The following is a 17516-nucleotide window of genomic DNA, read 5'->3' on the forward strand; positions in this document are numbered from 1 at the left end:
TGTAGGATATTTGTTCATTCATTCAACAGATTCAAAAAAATATTGAGGATAGAAAGAAGGGAAACAAGTTCCTAGCCTCTAGGAGCTCAGTCACATGGAGAAAGCTGAAGGATAACAACTATGATACAGCGTGATATAATTCTACAGCCTGTAATGAAGTAACAGACTCAGCCACAGTCATCAATGGCTGCCCAAACCACTGAAAGGTCTTGATGAAAAGGCTGATGGGGAACATTACAGTGGATGGTCACTGCCAGTTTCATTAGCATGGAGAGAGACACAGACAGGAAGTGATGTGACCCAACAGGAAGTACCTCAGCACCAGCTGTGAGGTGTTTTGGTGGTAAAGTGAGCCTGAATTTCATTGAGCCTCTAGATCTAATGACCCGTTGACAAAAACTATGGGGATAGAGGAATACATTACCACCATGGAAAAGCAGTCAGCCACACCCAGAATGGGAAAACGTATGGAACAAATGAGCTGGTTTCAACAAATAAATGGCATGGGAAACAAATTGGAGGGAGGGTTATTATGGATTTAAAAAGTTTAAAAGAGACTTCAAACAAATGCGATGCATGAGCTTTGGATTCTAATGCAAACCAAAGTATAAAAGGTAATTTTTGAGATACTGAGGGATATTTAGACACTGGATATTAAATGACACTGGGTATTAGATGATATTAAGGGATTATGGTTAAAATTGTTGGATATGATAATGGTATTGTGGTCATGACTTTAAAAAGAATACACACACACACATACATTATTTAAGGATGCAATGGTGTTTGATATGTAGGATTTGCTTTAAATTGTTTCAGTGAGATCATGGGGTAGGAGAACAGTGTACGTGGGATGTAGATGAAAAAGAACACAGAGCACTGATAGTACAGAAGCAGGGGTTTGAGTACCTGAAAATTCCTTACACAATTTCCCCTAGTTTTCATGTATTTTTACAAAATTCCATAATGAAATATTCAAAATAGACTGTATAGTTACAGTGGAAGTACTCCCCGCCCAAGCAATGGTGGTGACAGGATGCCATGTGTGGGCACTACCTCCTGGAGGCAATGACACCAGTGTTTTCTCAGATGTGTTCAAACACCTGAGCTATGCAGGATATCAGTATGTGCTGCATAAGAAAAGAATCCACGGTCAAGGTGGTTTTGGGAAAAGTGGGTTCAACAAAGCTTAGGGGAGGCTTATTGTAGGACACCCCCTTTCTATACAGCCCGCCCCCTGCATGGTTTTCATGCTGTGACTATATGAGAGGACATGCAAGCAGGTAGAGTTCTTCACCTTTTTGACCATGGGAATTGTTTCTGTTTTTTTTTAATAGAGGATTTTACAGTTACTTGGAAAAACACAGGGGTAAGAGAACCTGCATGGCAGTTATACAGGGGAATGAATGACAAGCCTGGTCTGTATGGGGGCACAGATCTGACCCTGAGACTGTGGGGCAATGCACTTGAGGCTTAGGGCTTGGTTGGGGTTCTCCAAATCCCAGCTCAGCCATTTCATAGCTGTGCCCAGCCCTTTAGCCTCTGAAGTTCAGTTTTCTAGCCTGGAAATGGAAAATAATACCTCTTTTATCAGCTTTTCTGTGAAAATTTGATAACATGTTCAAAAATACCCTGCAAGTGCCAAAGGACTATGCAAACGGAAGCATTTATCCTTTGCAATCAACGTACACTCCCTTGGTGTCTCCAGACATAGGGTGGACGGGAGGAGGGACGAGATGGGAATCTGTTTCTTCCTTACTAAATGAAGTTCTTGTGCTCACCCACCAGCCTGTCTTAAAAAGACCTTCAAGATGGACCAGCCTGGTCTGTCCCCCATGTATAATGCACTGATCTACAAAAATCCGTCCTTCCTCCTACACACCTAGAGAAGATGGGCAGCCGGCCCACATCATCTTCAAGGTCCCTGAAATTTGTTTTAAAATTACAAGGCCTAGAAAAGATCTTCATTCAGTCCTCTTTCTCTTCCTGAGTCATAGCTGCCTGCCCCTGTCCGATTAACACCCTGGACATTTTGGGGGAGGGAGACAGGGAGCGTGGTCTGTGTGCCTCAGCCCGGACCTCTTACCTCGGTCTGGACCATGTGAGCCCTGTGAAGCCTTAGGTCGTGCACTGCTCCGTAAATGTCCACTGAGTCTTTGGAGTCTAATTGCTGGAGTAGTCGGTCCAGTGCGATGAAGGTTCCAGTCCTGCCCACACCAGCACTGGGAGAGACACAGGAGGAAGGCTGAGCCGTCTTATTGAAGCAGCCTCACAAGGCTGCAGCCAGAGACTCGAGCACAGTCTTTCTTTTGCCTCCCAAGTTGGGGAGAATATAGGGCCACTTCTTTCTCTCAGTGTGCTCTCTCGAAGCAATATAAACTAGCACACTGGCCTTCCAGCTCCTTCTCCTTCCTTCCTCCACCCTGCCAGGAATGAGTACTGCTCTGTACTTGGTGTGTATGATTTCCATGACCATTTTTATGCTTCTCCTGCATACATGTGAATCCATAAATAATACATTTACATTATGGGTTTCAAAAATTTACTAAAATGGTAGTGTGTTTTATGTATTATTTTGCCAACTTTTCTACTTAAACTGTGTTCTGAGATTTATCCATGTTGTTGCATGTAGATCTAATTTCTTTTAACAATTCTTCAGAGGTCATAAACCACTGCAACTTCATCTATCATGAATCCATTCCTGACTGATAAACAGTGGTATCACTTTCAGCTTGTTTCTTTAAAAACCATGTTGCACACATGGGGATTTCTCTAGGGTTGACATCTAGAAGCAGAACTACTAGGTGACGGGGTGTGAATACCTTCAACTTCACTCGCGATTGCCAAATTGCTTCCCCCAGTGATTGTATAACCTGGGGATTTTTGGTGCACATATTTATAAGGTAAAGAAGAACAATTCTCCAGTGGTACTGGGTGAAAATGCCTGCCATTCTTCAGAAAGCAGGAAGCTCTGGAGTGCCTCACATTCCTATTCAAAGCATCAGGCTTCTGATGACATAAAAGCAGGGCTCCTAGGGTGCTGGGCTGATTGGGAGAAAACAAGTGCATTTGACATTTCTCTTACAGTAGCAATTCCCTGTTCTTTATTTATTAGTGCCATTCAGTTAGGCCTATCAAAGTGTTGCTGCAAACATTAATTAGGTAAATACCAGGCTCCCCAGAGAGAGAGAGATTGCTTATAAGGTTGATTTTATGGGCATATAGTCTAAAGCAAAGAAAAGTCAAGCGGGAGAAAGTTAAGAGCAAAATTGGTTGCTAGAGATGGCAAATGCTCCTTGACCTGGAGGGAGGTCTAGAGCAGGGATCCTGAAGGATAGTTAGGGCTTATATGAGTGCAAGAGAGATATGAGACCATTCCCAGGAGTAGGAATGGCAAGGGCCAGAATAGGCACGTGCAGCCTCCTTTCTGGCAGGAGTTGGAGGTGAGTTTCTGGGAACGTGGATTGGGAGGCTGACATAGGGCCCTATTCTGGAGACCCTGGAAGTCACACAAGGACTCTGCATTTTGTACAGTAGGAAAAAGAGCAAGAGGGAGAGTGAGAGATGGAGAGCGCGGGTGAGAGAGAAGTGGGAGGTGGAGAAAATGGAAAAGAAGAGGCCTGAGAAAAGGCGAGAGATTGGGCAGAAGGGAGATGAGTGTGTCCCGGCTTCCTCGGAGCCCAGGCAGGCTGGTGGGCCCAGCCAAGTAAATCCTCTATGCCCCAGATTCCCTGAGCTTATGCCTTGTTTCAGACTCCCGGCTGCCATTCATGGGCCCCGCGTGGCTGGGTACCTGCAGTGCACCACAGAGGGCCCAGCACCAGGGGTCCTGTTGATGTAGTCCCTGACAGTCCTCACGAACTGGATCAGGGACTGGGTGGTCTCTGGGACACCATGGTCTGGCCACACAGTGAAGTGAAAGTGGCGGATGAGTCTGTGTGCATCCAGCTGCTCCTCCTGTAAGAGCAGAGGGGGTCATAAGAGAAGGGCCTAAGGCAGAGCTTCCTGTGTGAGGGCTGGGCCCATACAGCAGTTCCCATGGGCTGAGGCTGCAGGGGAGGAACCAGCAGAGACGGGGGCCAGAGTCGTCTTTCAGCTCCCCAAGCTGGGCTGTCAGATGAAGTCAAACAAACTGACTTACGCTGCATATCCTAAATTCCCGGATGGTCCACTCAGGCAGCACAGATTCGGAGAGCATCTGCAGGATGAGGTCCCCATAGTAGAGGGAATCCTGGTCTGCTGGCCAGTAATGGTCACACTTTACCTAGACCAACACAGAGTAAAAGGGAGTCTGGAAACTGATTCCTCTATGAACTTGGACTTTCCCTCCTCGGAAGGTCTCCCTGAGGAGTGACTGTGGATCAGCTGCTAAAACAGTCTCCTCATTGCCTCTGCCTAACCTACTGGTGGCCTGTGCTGCCAAGGGGCTGCTGCTGTGCATGAGCAGAGATGCAGCCCAAGGAGCAAGCCCGACTTCTGGATTCACCTACCTCCCAGGCGCATGGCCTGTGTTGTTCTCTCAGCATTTCAGTTCCACTAGCAGACAGACCATGTCTTGCAATGCCTCTTTCTGAAGAAAGATCTAGCTGGGCAGAGGCAGGCACTGTCTTCCTGTCCCTGTTCTGTTTACATTTGATACCACTGTCCTAACCCAGACCATGTGCCATGTGCCAAGTAATCTTTGGACAGTCGGACATTTAGCTAAGTTCACATTTACATGTGGAAAGGCAAGAGAAAGGATTATGAACATATATTTATTGACCAGAGGTACTGGGTGCTTCTCACGTAATCTCTCTTTTAATCCTCAAAGTCACCAGGAAAAGCAGAAGGCTATGAGTACAAGAGCTTTGTTTAATTTGTCCAGATCTATTTTCCCTTGTGAGCAGAGACAGCTTGAAGTTCACTTCTCTCCTAAAAGTAGTAACAGAGCCAGTGACTCTGGCAAGGTGCCCCTCTCACTATATACGGAAGGATGGACGCTCCCGACAACCCAGGGATCAAATGGCGACGCCTTTGACTGAAACTGCACACCCAGAACCAGAATCAGGCATCACCTACTAGAGCCTTCTATAACCGAGTGGCTTTCTTCACAAACAGTGTTCTCACATGCTGCCTATGCTTTTGGGGGAGTTTCGCTTTTGATGGTGGGATAGAATTCCATCTAGGTGAAGGAAAGCAAAGCTCAGAAGTCAGGGAGACTGTTCACTCACTCGGCCCTTCTCCACACACTGGGTCACCATGACGATGTTGTGGACGTTCTGTTCCCAGGCCATTTTCCAGAAGTCATCCTTGGTGCCAGGAAGAGGTCCCTGAGTAGCGATGTATTCTCTTCTGAAGCTGTTGCCCTGCAATGGATTTACAATATGGAGAGTCAGAAACAATGGGCCTCTTCAGAACTATAAACAAAGCATTAGCTATGCAGATTGGATGATATACTGGTCTTTGCCAGGCCCCTGACTTGAGAAAAAGATACTAACAGAAGATTCAAGGCTTGGGAGCAGGAAGGACAAAGGCCGGAACACGTAACTATTGTTAAAACACCCAAATCCCACTTACTAGGCTGGTTCTATTCTAAAGGGCAGTGGAGGACTCAGGCAATAATCTAGAAATGTGTGTGTGTGTGTGTGTGTGTGTGTGCAGACTGTCTGAAGGACTGACTTTGGTCAGGCTCTTCCCCTATTTCATGTTGAAGAATTGTGGTGATTTGGATAAGTGACACTCAAATGCTGGTAAAAGATATCATGCAAGAAAACTTAAGGAAGAGAAACCACTGCTAAGTGAGCATCTACCTGGTGACATGCCATGGGTCAGAGCTTTCACAGATCTTACTTACTCTTAACCATAACTCTGTGAACTAGGATATTTTCACCCACTTATTCTGTACTCCAGAAACACAGAATTACTTACAGATCCAAGTTGAGGTTTTTTCTCTCCTCGCCTCTCCTCGGGTTGTCTACATTATGTCACCTCTGCCACCCCCCACCTCCCAGCCCAAACACTGCCCCTCATCTGGCTCATCCTTGTTTATTCTCGAAGTTTCAGTATGTTGCCTGCTCTGCTGAGGCTTCCTGTACCTTTGTCTCAGCTGGATGATGTTCAAGCTCCCAGGGCAACCCCTAGCCTCTTGCTACTCACAGAGGGTCCTAAGACCAGCAGCAGAGGGATCAGCTGAGAGCTTGTTAGACATGCAGAAACCCAGGGCCTACCCCAGCCTGTAGAATCAGAATCAGCATTTTAACAAGGCCCCTGCATGGGGATGTATGTTAGAGTTGGAGACACACTGCTCTAGCCTGTTTCCTATGGTATCGCCTTGTCATTTCTGATGCCCAACCCTGCTCAGAGTTCTTGAGGGTCAGGATTCCACCTCACCCTATGCCTGTACACACACCGGTGTTTGACTTAGAGTCAGCACTTGACTATACAGTGCTTACCAAGTGCATGGATGGTTTTCCTTTTTGGAAAAGGAAACAGAGGCTCCCAGAAGTGACACAGTCAGCAAGGGGCACAGATGGGATTCAAACCTGGATCTGTCTGACCTTAAAGCTTTTTCCATTGCTGTGTGCTGCAGGAAGTTGGCAAGATGCTAGCCAGAATCTGAGCTCAAAGGTTTCACAAAACCTTTGAGTTGTGTCTGTGGTTTTTAAAATCTAAGTTACTTTCCCTAGCTGGGTGGCCTGAGCAGTGAGGGTCCTGCTCCTTAGGGAGCTTTGCTCTTGGCTGAAGACTGTGGAGAGAAAACAACATTTGCAACTGCCTCCTGGGCTCATTATGGGTTTTAGCAGTGATTGCATTGGATGCCCTGCATGTTAGGGCATCACGTGGTCTCCTGACACCTATACATTTCCAGACCTGAGAAGAGCAGGAGCTTACAGGAGGAGGGCTATCTCCACATGGCCACCCCCAGGGTGTCAGGTGGGCCCGCGGTGCTAGCGGCTCACTCACAGGAATGTAGCTGGCGTTGATGTAGTCAGAGCACGGCTCATCATCTACGCTGGACAGCTTTACTCGAGAGGCGTCATCTGGAAGGGAGTTGGTTGAGGGAGTTTTGACACTGAGTCTCGGGTGTTCTTCCTACAGTTTCTTGGATGCTTGGTATTTGACCTGCATCAGCTCTGACCCCACAATGGTCCCACAGGAGAGGTATATTCTCATCTCCATTTTACAGATGAGGCTCAGACAGGATAACTAAGTCACCCCAAGTTGCATAGGTGGCCCATAAACACAGACAAACAAACAAGACAAATGTTCTTTGAAGCTCCCTCTGTGTTTCTGCCTTCATAACACTGACATTTGTCTGATGCAGGGGTCAGCAACTCCTCACTGCTGGCATGAATTTAATCCAGAAAAACTACCTTCTATTGCTCACCTAATAGGGTAAGGCTAATAAACGAATATATAATAATTGCTAACTAGAGACTTAAATAAACCCAGGCTGGTCCTTGCTGTTAACCCTATTACTGTGCTCAGGCCTCCTAGGAGAAGCAGTAGGACCACACAGTGAAATGTCAACGGCAGAAGAGGCCTCTCATCACCAGAATTTAAACTGGTTGTCACTCCTCTGGAGGGAAGTGCAATAACATACAAGTCATTCTTTTTTAAAGATACTCAGAGCCTCAGATCTTCCATATCCAGCTATACCATATACTTTAGCCCAATTTTATTCCCAGAAAAGAGAAGAAATGGCTAAAAGACTATTACAAATTTCAACACAAAACTCACAGGGCAATATATTGTTGTATCGATTTTTCCCTCTGTTCTCCGGCAAGAGTGCAATGTCACATGATTGGTTTCGACCCACATCTTTTAAGTCCTACGAGGTCAAAAAAGTTTGCAAGTGGAGGATATGAAACAGAGTACAGCAAATCATACAGTCCTTGAGAGACACAGTAATGTAAGAATATGTTACACTAGCTGTTTATGGACTGCCTTGTGCATTAGCGCTGACCCCCACGACACCCTGCAGAAGGTATTCTAACCTCCAGTTTGCAGAGGACGCTCAGACAGGATACCTAACTTGCCCCAGGTCACAGGGGGAAAAGCTGGGCACTTTTCACAAAACCACGCTGTCTCTTAGTCAAGCAAAAGACCAGGTTAAATAACTGACAGCATCAGGCTTGCACCTGAGCTTTGCTCTTTCTCCCCTAGCACCTGATCTAGGTAGTACGTTCTTTGCTGTGCTATTCTGGAGATTGAACTGGCCTCCGAAACTAGGGCGTATATCGTCCAGGGTATTGATTCAGGTGTAAAAGAGTTTATGGCTGAGATCCTAAGCATCACCCTAACTCCTGAGCCCAGTCAATATGTGAATCCACAGGGAAGGCTGGGAGGGAGATTCTAAGGACCAGCGGTGCTGAGGGAATCATCATGGAGTCCAAGATGTACCTCATATTCCTTGGACAGAAGGTAGTTGGAGTCAGCCTGCAGCTTCATGAAGTGCCCTTCAAACTGATTTACTTTTATGGGGCTAGAGTAAAAAATATAATAGGAAGAAAAGAGTTACTGAAGAAAAGAGAAAATGTTATGGCCAGCTTAAGTTGTATTTTCAAAAGCAGGTAATATAGTAATTAATGAATTCTCTCTCTTACCAAGAAGTCTTCCGGTTACTGCGAAGAGAAGCCAAAAGAAAAAGGAAGACCTTGTTACAGCACCTGTCACATATTACCGTCAGCTCATCTTACAATAAATTATGTGAAGGAAAAAGTGGTGGCTCACCCTTTTTGGCCCAGGTTCAAGTGGACAGATAACGGTCGATCCCGGCGAATACTCAGGCGGGCAGAGGGCCTTTCTTGGCCGTGGCTGAAACAAAGGGGAGGATTTACACTCTGATGATGAGACTTGATGTAACTAAATTTTTCCATTTATGGTAAGGCTGTGTGTGTTTGTGCGGATAGGGATTTTTCAGCATCATTTAGATTTACACTCAGCTAACCTCTCTTTGAGGGAGGGAAGAGGGAGGAAGAACCTAAAGAAGAAATAGCTTTTTTTCCCACTCAGAAACGGATCTCTGCAATAGCTGAAGATGTGTCTTCTGATTTTTGGCTACAGGTCATCATCACTTCCCACACTCTCAATAAAACTTTCCTTAAAAGAAAAAACAGTAAACCTCAGATGCAAGAAATGACTGTGCACCAGATAAAACAAATTCCCTAGGAGAAGAGGGCCTGGCACAGGCCATAGGCTATTTGGTTCTTTCTGGTCCATTCTTAAATTAGCATGCATTATAAGTCACAAAATGTTGATGTCAACCACACTTTTCAGCGAATTTCAGAAAAGCACTTGGGCAAATGATTTACAGACATCTGTCTTTATGAGGAGACCGAATCACACAAAAACTTTTGTTTTTTTCTCCCTGTCCAAAAGGAGTTATTTCACATTCACATGAAGCTGCAGCCGGCCCCTCAGTCATTTGATTAGGGCAAAACTTGTCAGTCGTATGTAGAGAGACTGAAAAAAAATGAATCATGGTTTTAGGGTTTCACTTCTGTGTTTTTCTTGAGAAACAAAAGGTATTTAATCTGGTGAAATTATTTTCCGTTCTTGCTTTTTGGGCTAAAAGGCATTGCCAGGTGTATCTTTAAAGCTGTGGGCCCAGTCACCAAAGGGATCCTTGTACTCACCTCACTTTCTGTCTGCAGATGAACAAGGCAGCCACGGCCACCAGCATGCCGATTAAGAACAGACCAGCACTCACTCCTTCAATTACTCCAAACAAAGGCTCTATAAGAGTCCAGATAGAAATAACAGACCCAGGTAGGGAAATCTTTGCTAAAGGATCAAGAGGAGATCTACCGCAACCCTGTCTTCCAGGAAGCTTATTACAGAAGAATTCACACAGTGCCCACATGGAGGCATTTACTATCTAAAGGCCAAGAGTATGCAGCCCGGAAGACGGAATGCCGGCTACTACCCTGTAATGCTAGCTTGGTCATTATAGTTCTGAAGTTAATAGTGTTCAGCTTAGAGAAGAATTTTGGACTCATTTGTGGTTGCATGTAAAGCTTAGGGCACTTGAGATAAAGGCCGGCAGTTTGCCACCAAGATACAAATGCTGTCTCGCTTGTATGAAACAAGACGGGGCATCGGGACTCTAGGAAATTCAGTGAATTTCTGAGTTATTTTAACAAAACCTCCTTTTTATTATCTGGTGTGATACTGCCACTGGGAGTTTGTGAATAGGTAAAAGTAGCTCATTTTAAAAATAGCTCTATTGAAATATAATTCACATATCCTGTAATACACCAATTTAAATAGTTAAATTCAGTGATTTTTAGCATGGTCACAGAGTTTTGCAAACAACACTACATTTAATTTTGTAACCTTTTCATCACCCTTGGAAGAAACCCCATACCTTCTCCCAGTCTTTCTCCATTCTTACCTGCCTCCAGCCCCTGGCAATCACTAATGTACTTCCTGTCTTCACAGATTTGCTTATTTTTGACATTTCATATAAATTGAATCATAAATATGTGAGCTTTGTGATTGGCTTCTTTCACTCGGCATAATGTTTTCAAGGTTCGTCCATGGTGTAGTGTGTATTTCATTCCGTATTTCATTCCCTTATATGTCTGAATAATAGTCCATCATATGGATAGATCGCATTTTGTTTATCCACTGACAGACATTTGAGTTATCTCTATTTTTGGTTATTATGAATAATGCTGCTATAAACATCTGTGAACAAGTTTTTGTGTGGATATACATACATTTTCATTTCTCTTGGTTTTATAATTAGGAGTGGAATTGCTGAGTTAGATGGTTCACTATAGGCTTGACATTTTGAGGAACTGCAAAACCATTTTTCAAAGCAGCTACACCATTTCACATTCTCACAAGCAATGCATGGAGGTTCCAGTTTCTCCACATCCTTGCTAACACTTGTTATTATCTTTTTGATTATAGCCATTCCAGTGGGTGTAAAGTGGTGCCCTGTTGCACTTTTGATTTGCATTTCCCTGAGGAATAATGGTTTGAGCTTTTTTCATGTGCCCAGTGGACACGTGTATATTTTCTTTGGCAAAATGCGTATTCATACCCTTTGTTTTTGTCTTTTTATTACTAAGTTGTAAGGTAAGAGGTCTTTACATATACTGGATGCTAGACTCTTAGCAGATATGAGATTTTCAAATAGTTTCTCCTTATCTCAAGTTTTTAATTTTGATTAAGTCCCATTTATCTATTTTTTTTCTTTTGCTGGCTTGTAATTTTCATGTCCTATCTAGGAAACCATTTCCTAACCCAAGGTCACAAAGATTTACTACTGTGTTTTCTTTTAAAAGTTCTATTGTTTGAGATCTTACATTTAGGTCTGAGGAGTAATCCATTTTTGGAGTTTCATTTTAAGCCCTTGGGTTTGCTTATTCAATGTCACTTTATAAGACTCATCAAATCAACACAATCATTTCCTTTTAATGTGGTTAATATTCTTTTTTGAATGTAAGTTTAGTATCTTCCTTTATTGGGCTACGTATAATTTTTGTTGCATAACAGTATTTCGAAAAGGAAAGAACTGTATTTACAAAACCCTTCCTTAACATTGAATTATAAACAAACATCTAAAACCTTCTAACTGTGTTCTGATCCCTTTTTGGTTTGGGAAGTGGGAGATTATCCCTATATTTGGTATAAATAGATGGGAGTGTTAGTGAGGCTGAGTCATCTTTCATCATGCAGCATGAAAAACTTTTAGCTATGAAGAAGAACTTTCTGAGAACAAGCATTGTAGAACACTGGCTACAGGGAAAGGTTCAGGCAGATAATTGTATCAAGGAACCATGTACTGAAAAACAATGATATCTGCAGTATGATGGAAATATTCCAAGGCAGTATATTGCAGAGGCTAAGGGCTCAGGCAGAAAGTGCCAGAATACCAGCTCTACTACTTTGGGCAAGTTACTTAACCTCTTGGTGTTCCAGGTCCTCACCTTTAAAATGTGGATGATAATAATATCTACCTCGAAAGGTTGTAGTGAGGATTGGATACATTATTCTATGTACAATGCTTCTCTGTATGCCCTCAGAGAAGGTGGCAGTAAATATTAGTTATTATTATTACTCAGGCTTTGTTTTTAAAATGCCAGAGAAGTTTCATAAATTTATGCAAAGTCTATTAAAATTATTTATAGTGTAAAAGTATCAAATAATAAGCAAAGGCAAAAGAATTACCTATAATCCCACTACTTAGAGACTTTCAGTGTTAATATTTTGGTGCTTTTTCTTCTAGTCTTTTTTTCCCATGCATTTCTACGTATATGCATGTATACATTCCTATGTAAACTGAAAGCCTTTTGTACTTATGTTTTAGCCTGTGCAGACTCTTGATTTGAATGTTTTTTACCCACTACTTTTTAAAAAATTGATTTTTAATATATAAAAAAAATCTGGTACTTCTCCCTTCTTTTTGAGATTAATCCCCTTTCAATCCATTCTTCTACAAAAGTTGTGCAATTCCTCTAATCCATATAAATCCATGACCACATAAAGATTAAATTACAAGTGAAAATAAATGTTCCCCCCACCACCTGCCAAGTCACTGATCTCCCCAGTAGAGGCCCTTGTGAGTGACATGGCAGTTGGCAGACTATGTGGGTAGATGGAAAAGTTAGGCTTACCTGACTCAGTGGTGATAGGCAAAGAGAAAAATGTGTCTGAATAGAGTGGCTTTGTGAATTCCTTCAGGTCCTCATCAAACAGCTGTGTAAAAGCCCGAATGCTGATTCTGAAAAGCAACCAATTTATTTGAGTGCACGTTAGTGGCTGAGCACTATAGGGCTCACTAGAAAATGTGTTCAAGGAGAAACAGGGTGGGCACCTGGTCAATATGTATGCAGGACAGGGTACTAACTGTGGAATCAGATAGACCTGGGTTCATGCATTCATTCTTTCATCACTCAAATATTTATTGAGCCCCTTCTATGTACTGGTCCCTCTTCTAGGAGCTGGGGATACTGCAAGGAACAGAATAGCCCAGAGGTTACACTTCTAGTGTAAGAAATCAGATGACATAAACCCAGAGTTAATGTGCCAGATGATGATGTGTACTACGGAAAAGAAAAGATCAGAATAAGGGAGATGGAAGCAATGAGGACGGGCATGAAAACTGCTTTATTCAGTGTGGTCAATGCAGGTCTCCTTGATAAGACGACATTTGCACAGAAATATGAGGAAAGTGAGGGACAGAGACACGTCTGCATTCCAAGCACAGGGAAGTACAGTGCAAAAGGCACTGAGAGGAGGGACCAGATAGGGCCTAACCTGAAGAGGAGAAGAGAAAAATCAAGGATGGCTCTAAGATTTGAGCTCAGGTCATTTGAGAGAACAGTGGCATCACTGGTAGAAATGGGAAGCTAGACTAGGGGGAGAGGATGAGCTTTGCTTGGGCTGTATGGGATCTAGAGTAACAGCAAGACACTGATTTGGACTCTGCAGTAGACATCTGGAGTTATCCCAGTCAACCTGGGCAGGAGAGCTGCTGGGGTGGCTGTCCAGGTGTCCATGTGGGATGGTGCCTGGAGATCAATGGGCCCTACATTCTATAAGCAAGCAAGATGAAGCTACTTAAACAGTTGTAACCTCAGCCCTGATGAAAAGCCTATTGTCCCATCATAGGACCTAAGTCTCATATTCTCTGGGTGAGTCAGGCTTAGTCTGGAGGGCTGCATTCAGTTTCTGGTGGCATCTTAGAAAACATTAGAGATCATTTGAAGTGACCGACCAGGATAGTGACAGAGAAGACTCAGAGGATCATGATGGTTGATTCTAGATTTAAGAAGTCTGCCAAGTAGAAGAGGAAACAGACATCGTTATTTTTCTCCTTGCAGGTAGAACGAACTCAGTAGGCTGAAGTCACAGGGAGGTGTAGTTTACGAACACAGTCACTTTCTAACATCTAGAGTAGGAGCTACTGCATGGGAGGTGAGCTCCCAGTCATTGAGGGGGGTTAAGCAGAGGCTGGAGGAGAACCAGATTTCAGGGAAGCTACAGGAGGGCATTACTGTACTAAGTTAAAGACTGGCTTGGGCCACCTCTTGAGTTCTTTCTATTTTAAAGATTCTTAGACTGTAGGTTTACTGATAGAGTAACAGGCTAGGTTTGTACGGGGAAACTTTTTTAGTGTTAATTTAAATCCTATGAAAGTGAATGGAAGTCTCCTTTTTCCTTTATTAAAAAAAATAGATTTGTTTAACCCCAAAGTATCCTGATCATGTCCTGTAATAATGATGAAGTAAGTATCAGGCAAAGGCAAATTGTTCTGACCTTTTGCCCCCTCCTTCTAACTCATGCCCAGGTGTGATCTTGTAAAATGAACAAGAGGATATTGATCAACCACACCTACAATTTCCATCTCTAAAAGATACTTTTCAAGTCAAAAGTTATACCTCCAGGAATAATAGACTGCTGATGGAAATATTGTGAGATATCCCCAAAGGGTAATAAGCAGTCACCATGTCTTAAGTGGGAAGGTGAGGAGTTGTGTGTTCATTATGTATTGTACATACTTTTGGAATTTGAAAGGAGTCTCTGTTGAAAAGAGTTTCTTATATTTGTATAGAGATTTATACATGTGGAAGAATTTTAACAAACATGATTCTATTTGATCATCTCTAACATCTCTGATATAATGTGGAAACCTATCATATTACTTCAGAGTTTTGGAACGTGAAACTTGGAGAGAGTCCATGTCTTATTCAAAATCAGAGAAAGCTGGTGAAAGAAAACCAAACTCTCTATTTTCTAAGACCTAATGAAGAGCTCTTTCTCTTAGTTCTTCTTGGCTTAATTTTGGCTTAGTAGCAATGACTTCTGTTAAGAGGGATGGTTAAAAGTGTCCAGCCTAAGAAGTAGAGAACCTAGGGTCTAGCTGTGGCTCTGTCGCTGATTGGCTAAATGGTCCCTAGAGGTCATTATGCCTCATTTTCCTCAACTGTAAGATAAAAACATTGTATTACAACAACCTTGACATGGTCCAGCTCTGTAATTCTGGGATTCACAAGTGCAAATGCAAAATACAAAATATATCCAGATAAGTAAGAACCTTTAGCAACCCAGGAGGAAATCATGACCAAGTATAGGCTAGACTTAACATTAGAGGGTAAACAGGAACCCTGCCCTTAAAACTCTTCCCCAAAATGGACAGCACAACCACATTTCCTGGCACTTAGTACCCGTAGGGATCCTGTCTTTTCCTGTCTTCCTGTTCTTGTCTCCCCTGCTATGCCTTTGCATACACCTACTCCCATGCGAAACTGGACTACTGGCTCTTCTCTATCAATCTGTGTATTTTGGCCACTGCACTTTGACTCCCAATGTTCCCTCTACCTTGAATCTCCTCCTGTCCTTATCTCCGTATTTTCAAATCCTTCCCTACTTTTTAAGGCTTTGGTAAAATGACACCTCTTTCAAGAAGCTTTTTGAACTTTAACAGAATTTATTTACCCTTTAGGTCCTTCAATATTTCTGCTTATTTTTAATAGACATGTCTTTTATGTCCACATATGAATAAAATTATTTTAATGAACATATACATGATAGTAATTATTTCAACTTTAACTGTGTTCAGAACCAAAATTCCATGCACAAAGTTAGAGATCATGTGGTTCAATTTCTTTCATTTGAGGAAAATGAGGCCGAGAGAAGCTAACGTACCCGATCATGGTCACATTGTTATTCTATTTAGAATAGAAACAAAACCAGATCAGCACTTTTCTACCTTCCAAACTGCCCCTCACCTTCATGATCTGTCTTTCTCTTTCCATATGGAAGAATGCTAATTATACCCCCAGATAATAGCAACCCAGTGACAAATGGGAACAAATTACATTCACTGATACAAAAACTTACAAACTGCTAACACTAGCATTTCTCATTTCTCTTCAATCCTAATTTTTCTTTTTCCATGTTCTTTCCTGTCTACCTATTCTCTCTGGGAAAGATGCCTGACAGCACTGAGGGTCACAGGGGTGAATTTATCTTGAGACAAGCAGAATTTTGACTGCATGGAGCCAGGGTTCAGTTGCCACCAACCCAGGAGGCCACTTATGTGGTTCTCCCGAGTGCTTTGAAAGGCTATGTCTCCTCTTATCAAGCATTATCTGCCTGGCATGCTTTTTACAGAACTGAACCAAATGTGGAGAGATATAGGAAGCTGTGTTCTAGAAAACAAACAGTTTGGCATAAGCTGAATCAGGTATAATAAGAATGTGAAACTTCATAGAGCTTCTTGGTTCCTTCCTTAATTTTTTCACAAACATTTAGTGGGCGCCTCTTTTGTGCCAGGTGCTTGCAATGTCATGTCTGTCTCCCCTGTTAACTGTGAGCTCTTGTAGTCTAGTGAAGAGGGTAGGTAATTAAGCAAAGGGGTAAAAGCCACTGGTAAATGGAGGATTCGAGGCATGTAGGGACAGGGTGCTGTGGAAATGGAGCTGAGAGTCCCAATGCCCAGCCATCGGATGACAGGCATGGCATGGAGCTCACTGAGGGATGAGTCAGCTCTTGGAGTGTACAAAGGAACTTACCAGCCAGAGAGGAGAGTGGAGGGCATCCCAGATAGAGTGGAAAGCACGTGCAAGGCTACGAGGTCTCAGAGTCCTGTCACATTCCAGGGAGCTCTGAGGAGAGTGGTGTAGCGAAAGGGCAGGGTTTACTTGGGGCAAATGGTGGAAGACAAAGCTGGAGGGGCAGGCAGGAGGGAGAGGGTGAGGGCTTTGTGTGTCCCATTCTGGAATCTTCACTTGCTCCTGGAAGTGAAAGGGAGGGAACCACTGGAGGACCTTCATCTGGAAGGGACAGGACATGGTTTGATCATCACCTGCATTACTCCTCAGAGCAGTCCTGTGATGTTTCAAAGATGAGGAAAGTATGGATCAGAGACCAGAAATGCTGTCTATGAGGCAGCGCTGGATCTCAGATGCGGGGCTCTCCCGAGGACCTTGGCAGCTGGGTGGGCAGAACTTGTGTGCCATGAGATGGGTGGCAGAGAGCAAACAAGCAAGCCAAACAGTCCCCACTTCCCAACTCATAAAGAGAAAGGAGCCCTCGGGAAGTTTTTGCTCACTTTTCCTTGTTGTCCTTTTTCTGTTAGGAACTGAAGGGTTCTAGTCTTCTGATTTCTGCTCTGAGATCTCTCAGCATCAGGCAGACCCATACGGCCCCTTCCTGAAGTAAACATCACTAATAAGTTTGTGTGTGTTTATTCTAGAGGTACCCCTTGGCCAGGGTAGCAAGAGCATTTCTGTGAGTCCTGGACAGGGGTGGCTATGCAGGGCTCCTGTGCAAAGTAACTCCTCTGTTTTAGGAAAATCATCAGGCTGCCTTTGCTGATGCGAGAGAGGGGCTGACACAGCTCTCCGGCGTGATGCCATGGCACTGTCTCCTTTTGGAGCTAGTGGAAAAGTGTCTGCTGAGACTCAAAATATGTAAGAACCAACAAGAACCAGGCACTGCCCAGCCAGATTGGACAACAACCTGCACAGAACCTGAATGGCTCCGACAGTGGCTAGGTATCAGCTCTGCCAACTCAT

At 43.5% G+C, this 17516-nt stretch overlaps 1 protein-coding gene across 4 annotated transcripts in view; it reads right to left on the minus strand.

Annotated features, from left to right (window-relative positions):
• PTPRB (protein tyrosine phosphatase receptor type B) overlaps nt 1-17516 on the minus strand; it is a 130101-nt gene that overhangs the window by 11596 nt on the left and 100989 nt on the right. For all 4 annotated transcript variants that reach the window (XM_073215594.1, XM_073215593.1, XM_073215592.1 and 1 more), the window contains 11 exons: nt 12609-12715; nt 9618-9717; nt 8713-8796; nt 8586-8603; nt 8383-8464; nt 7720-7810; nt 6943-7019; nt 5211-5345; nt 4142-4264; nt 3794-3957; nt 2087-2222 (listed from right to left, as the gene is read on the minus strand). In XM_073215594.1, the coding sequence (XP_073071695.1) occupies nt 2087-2222; nt 3794-3957; nt 4142-4264; nt 5211-5345; nt 6943-7019; nt 7720-7810; nt 8383-8464; nt 8586-8603; nt 8713-8796; nt 9618-9717; nt 12609-12715 (1117 nt within the window). The remainder of the gene's footprint in view (nt 1-2086; nt 2223-3793; nt 3958-4141; nt 4265-5210; nt 5346-6942; nt 7020-7719; nt 7811-8382; nt 8465-8585; nt 8604-8712; nt 8797-9617; nt 9718-12608; nt 12716-17516) is intronic.

The sequence above is a fragment of the Manis javanica genome, chromosome 10 (genome assembly GCF_040802235.1).
Source record: "Manis javanica isolate MJ-LG chromosome 10, MJ_LKY, whole genome shotgun sequence".
Classification (NCBI taxonomy): Eukaryota; Metazoa; Chordata; class Mammalia; order Pholidota; family Manidae; genus Manis; species Manis javanica.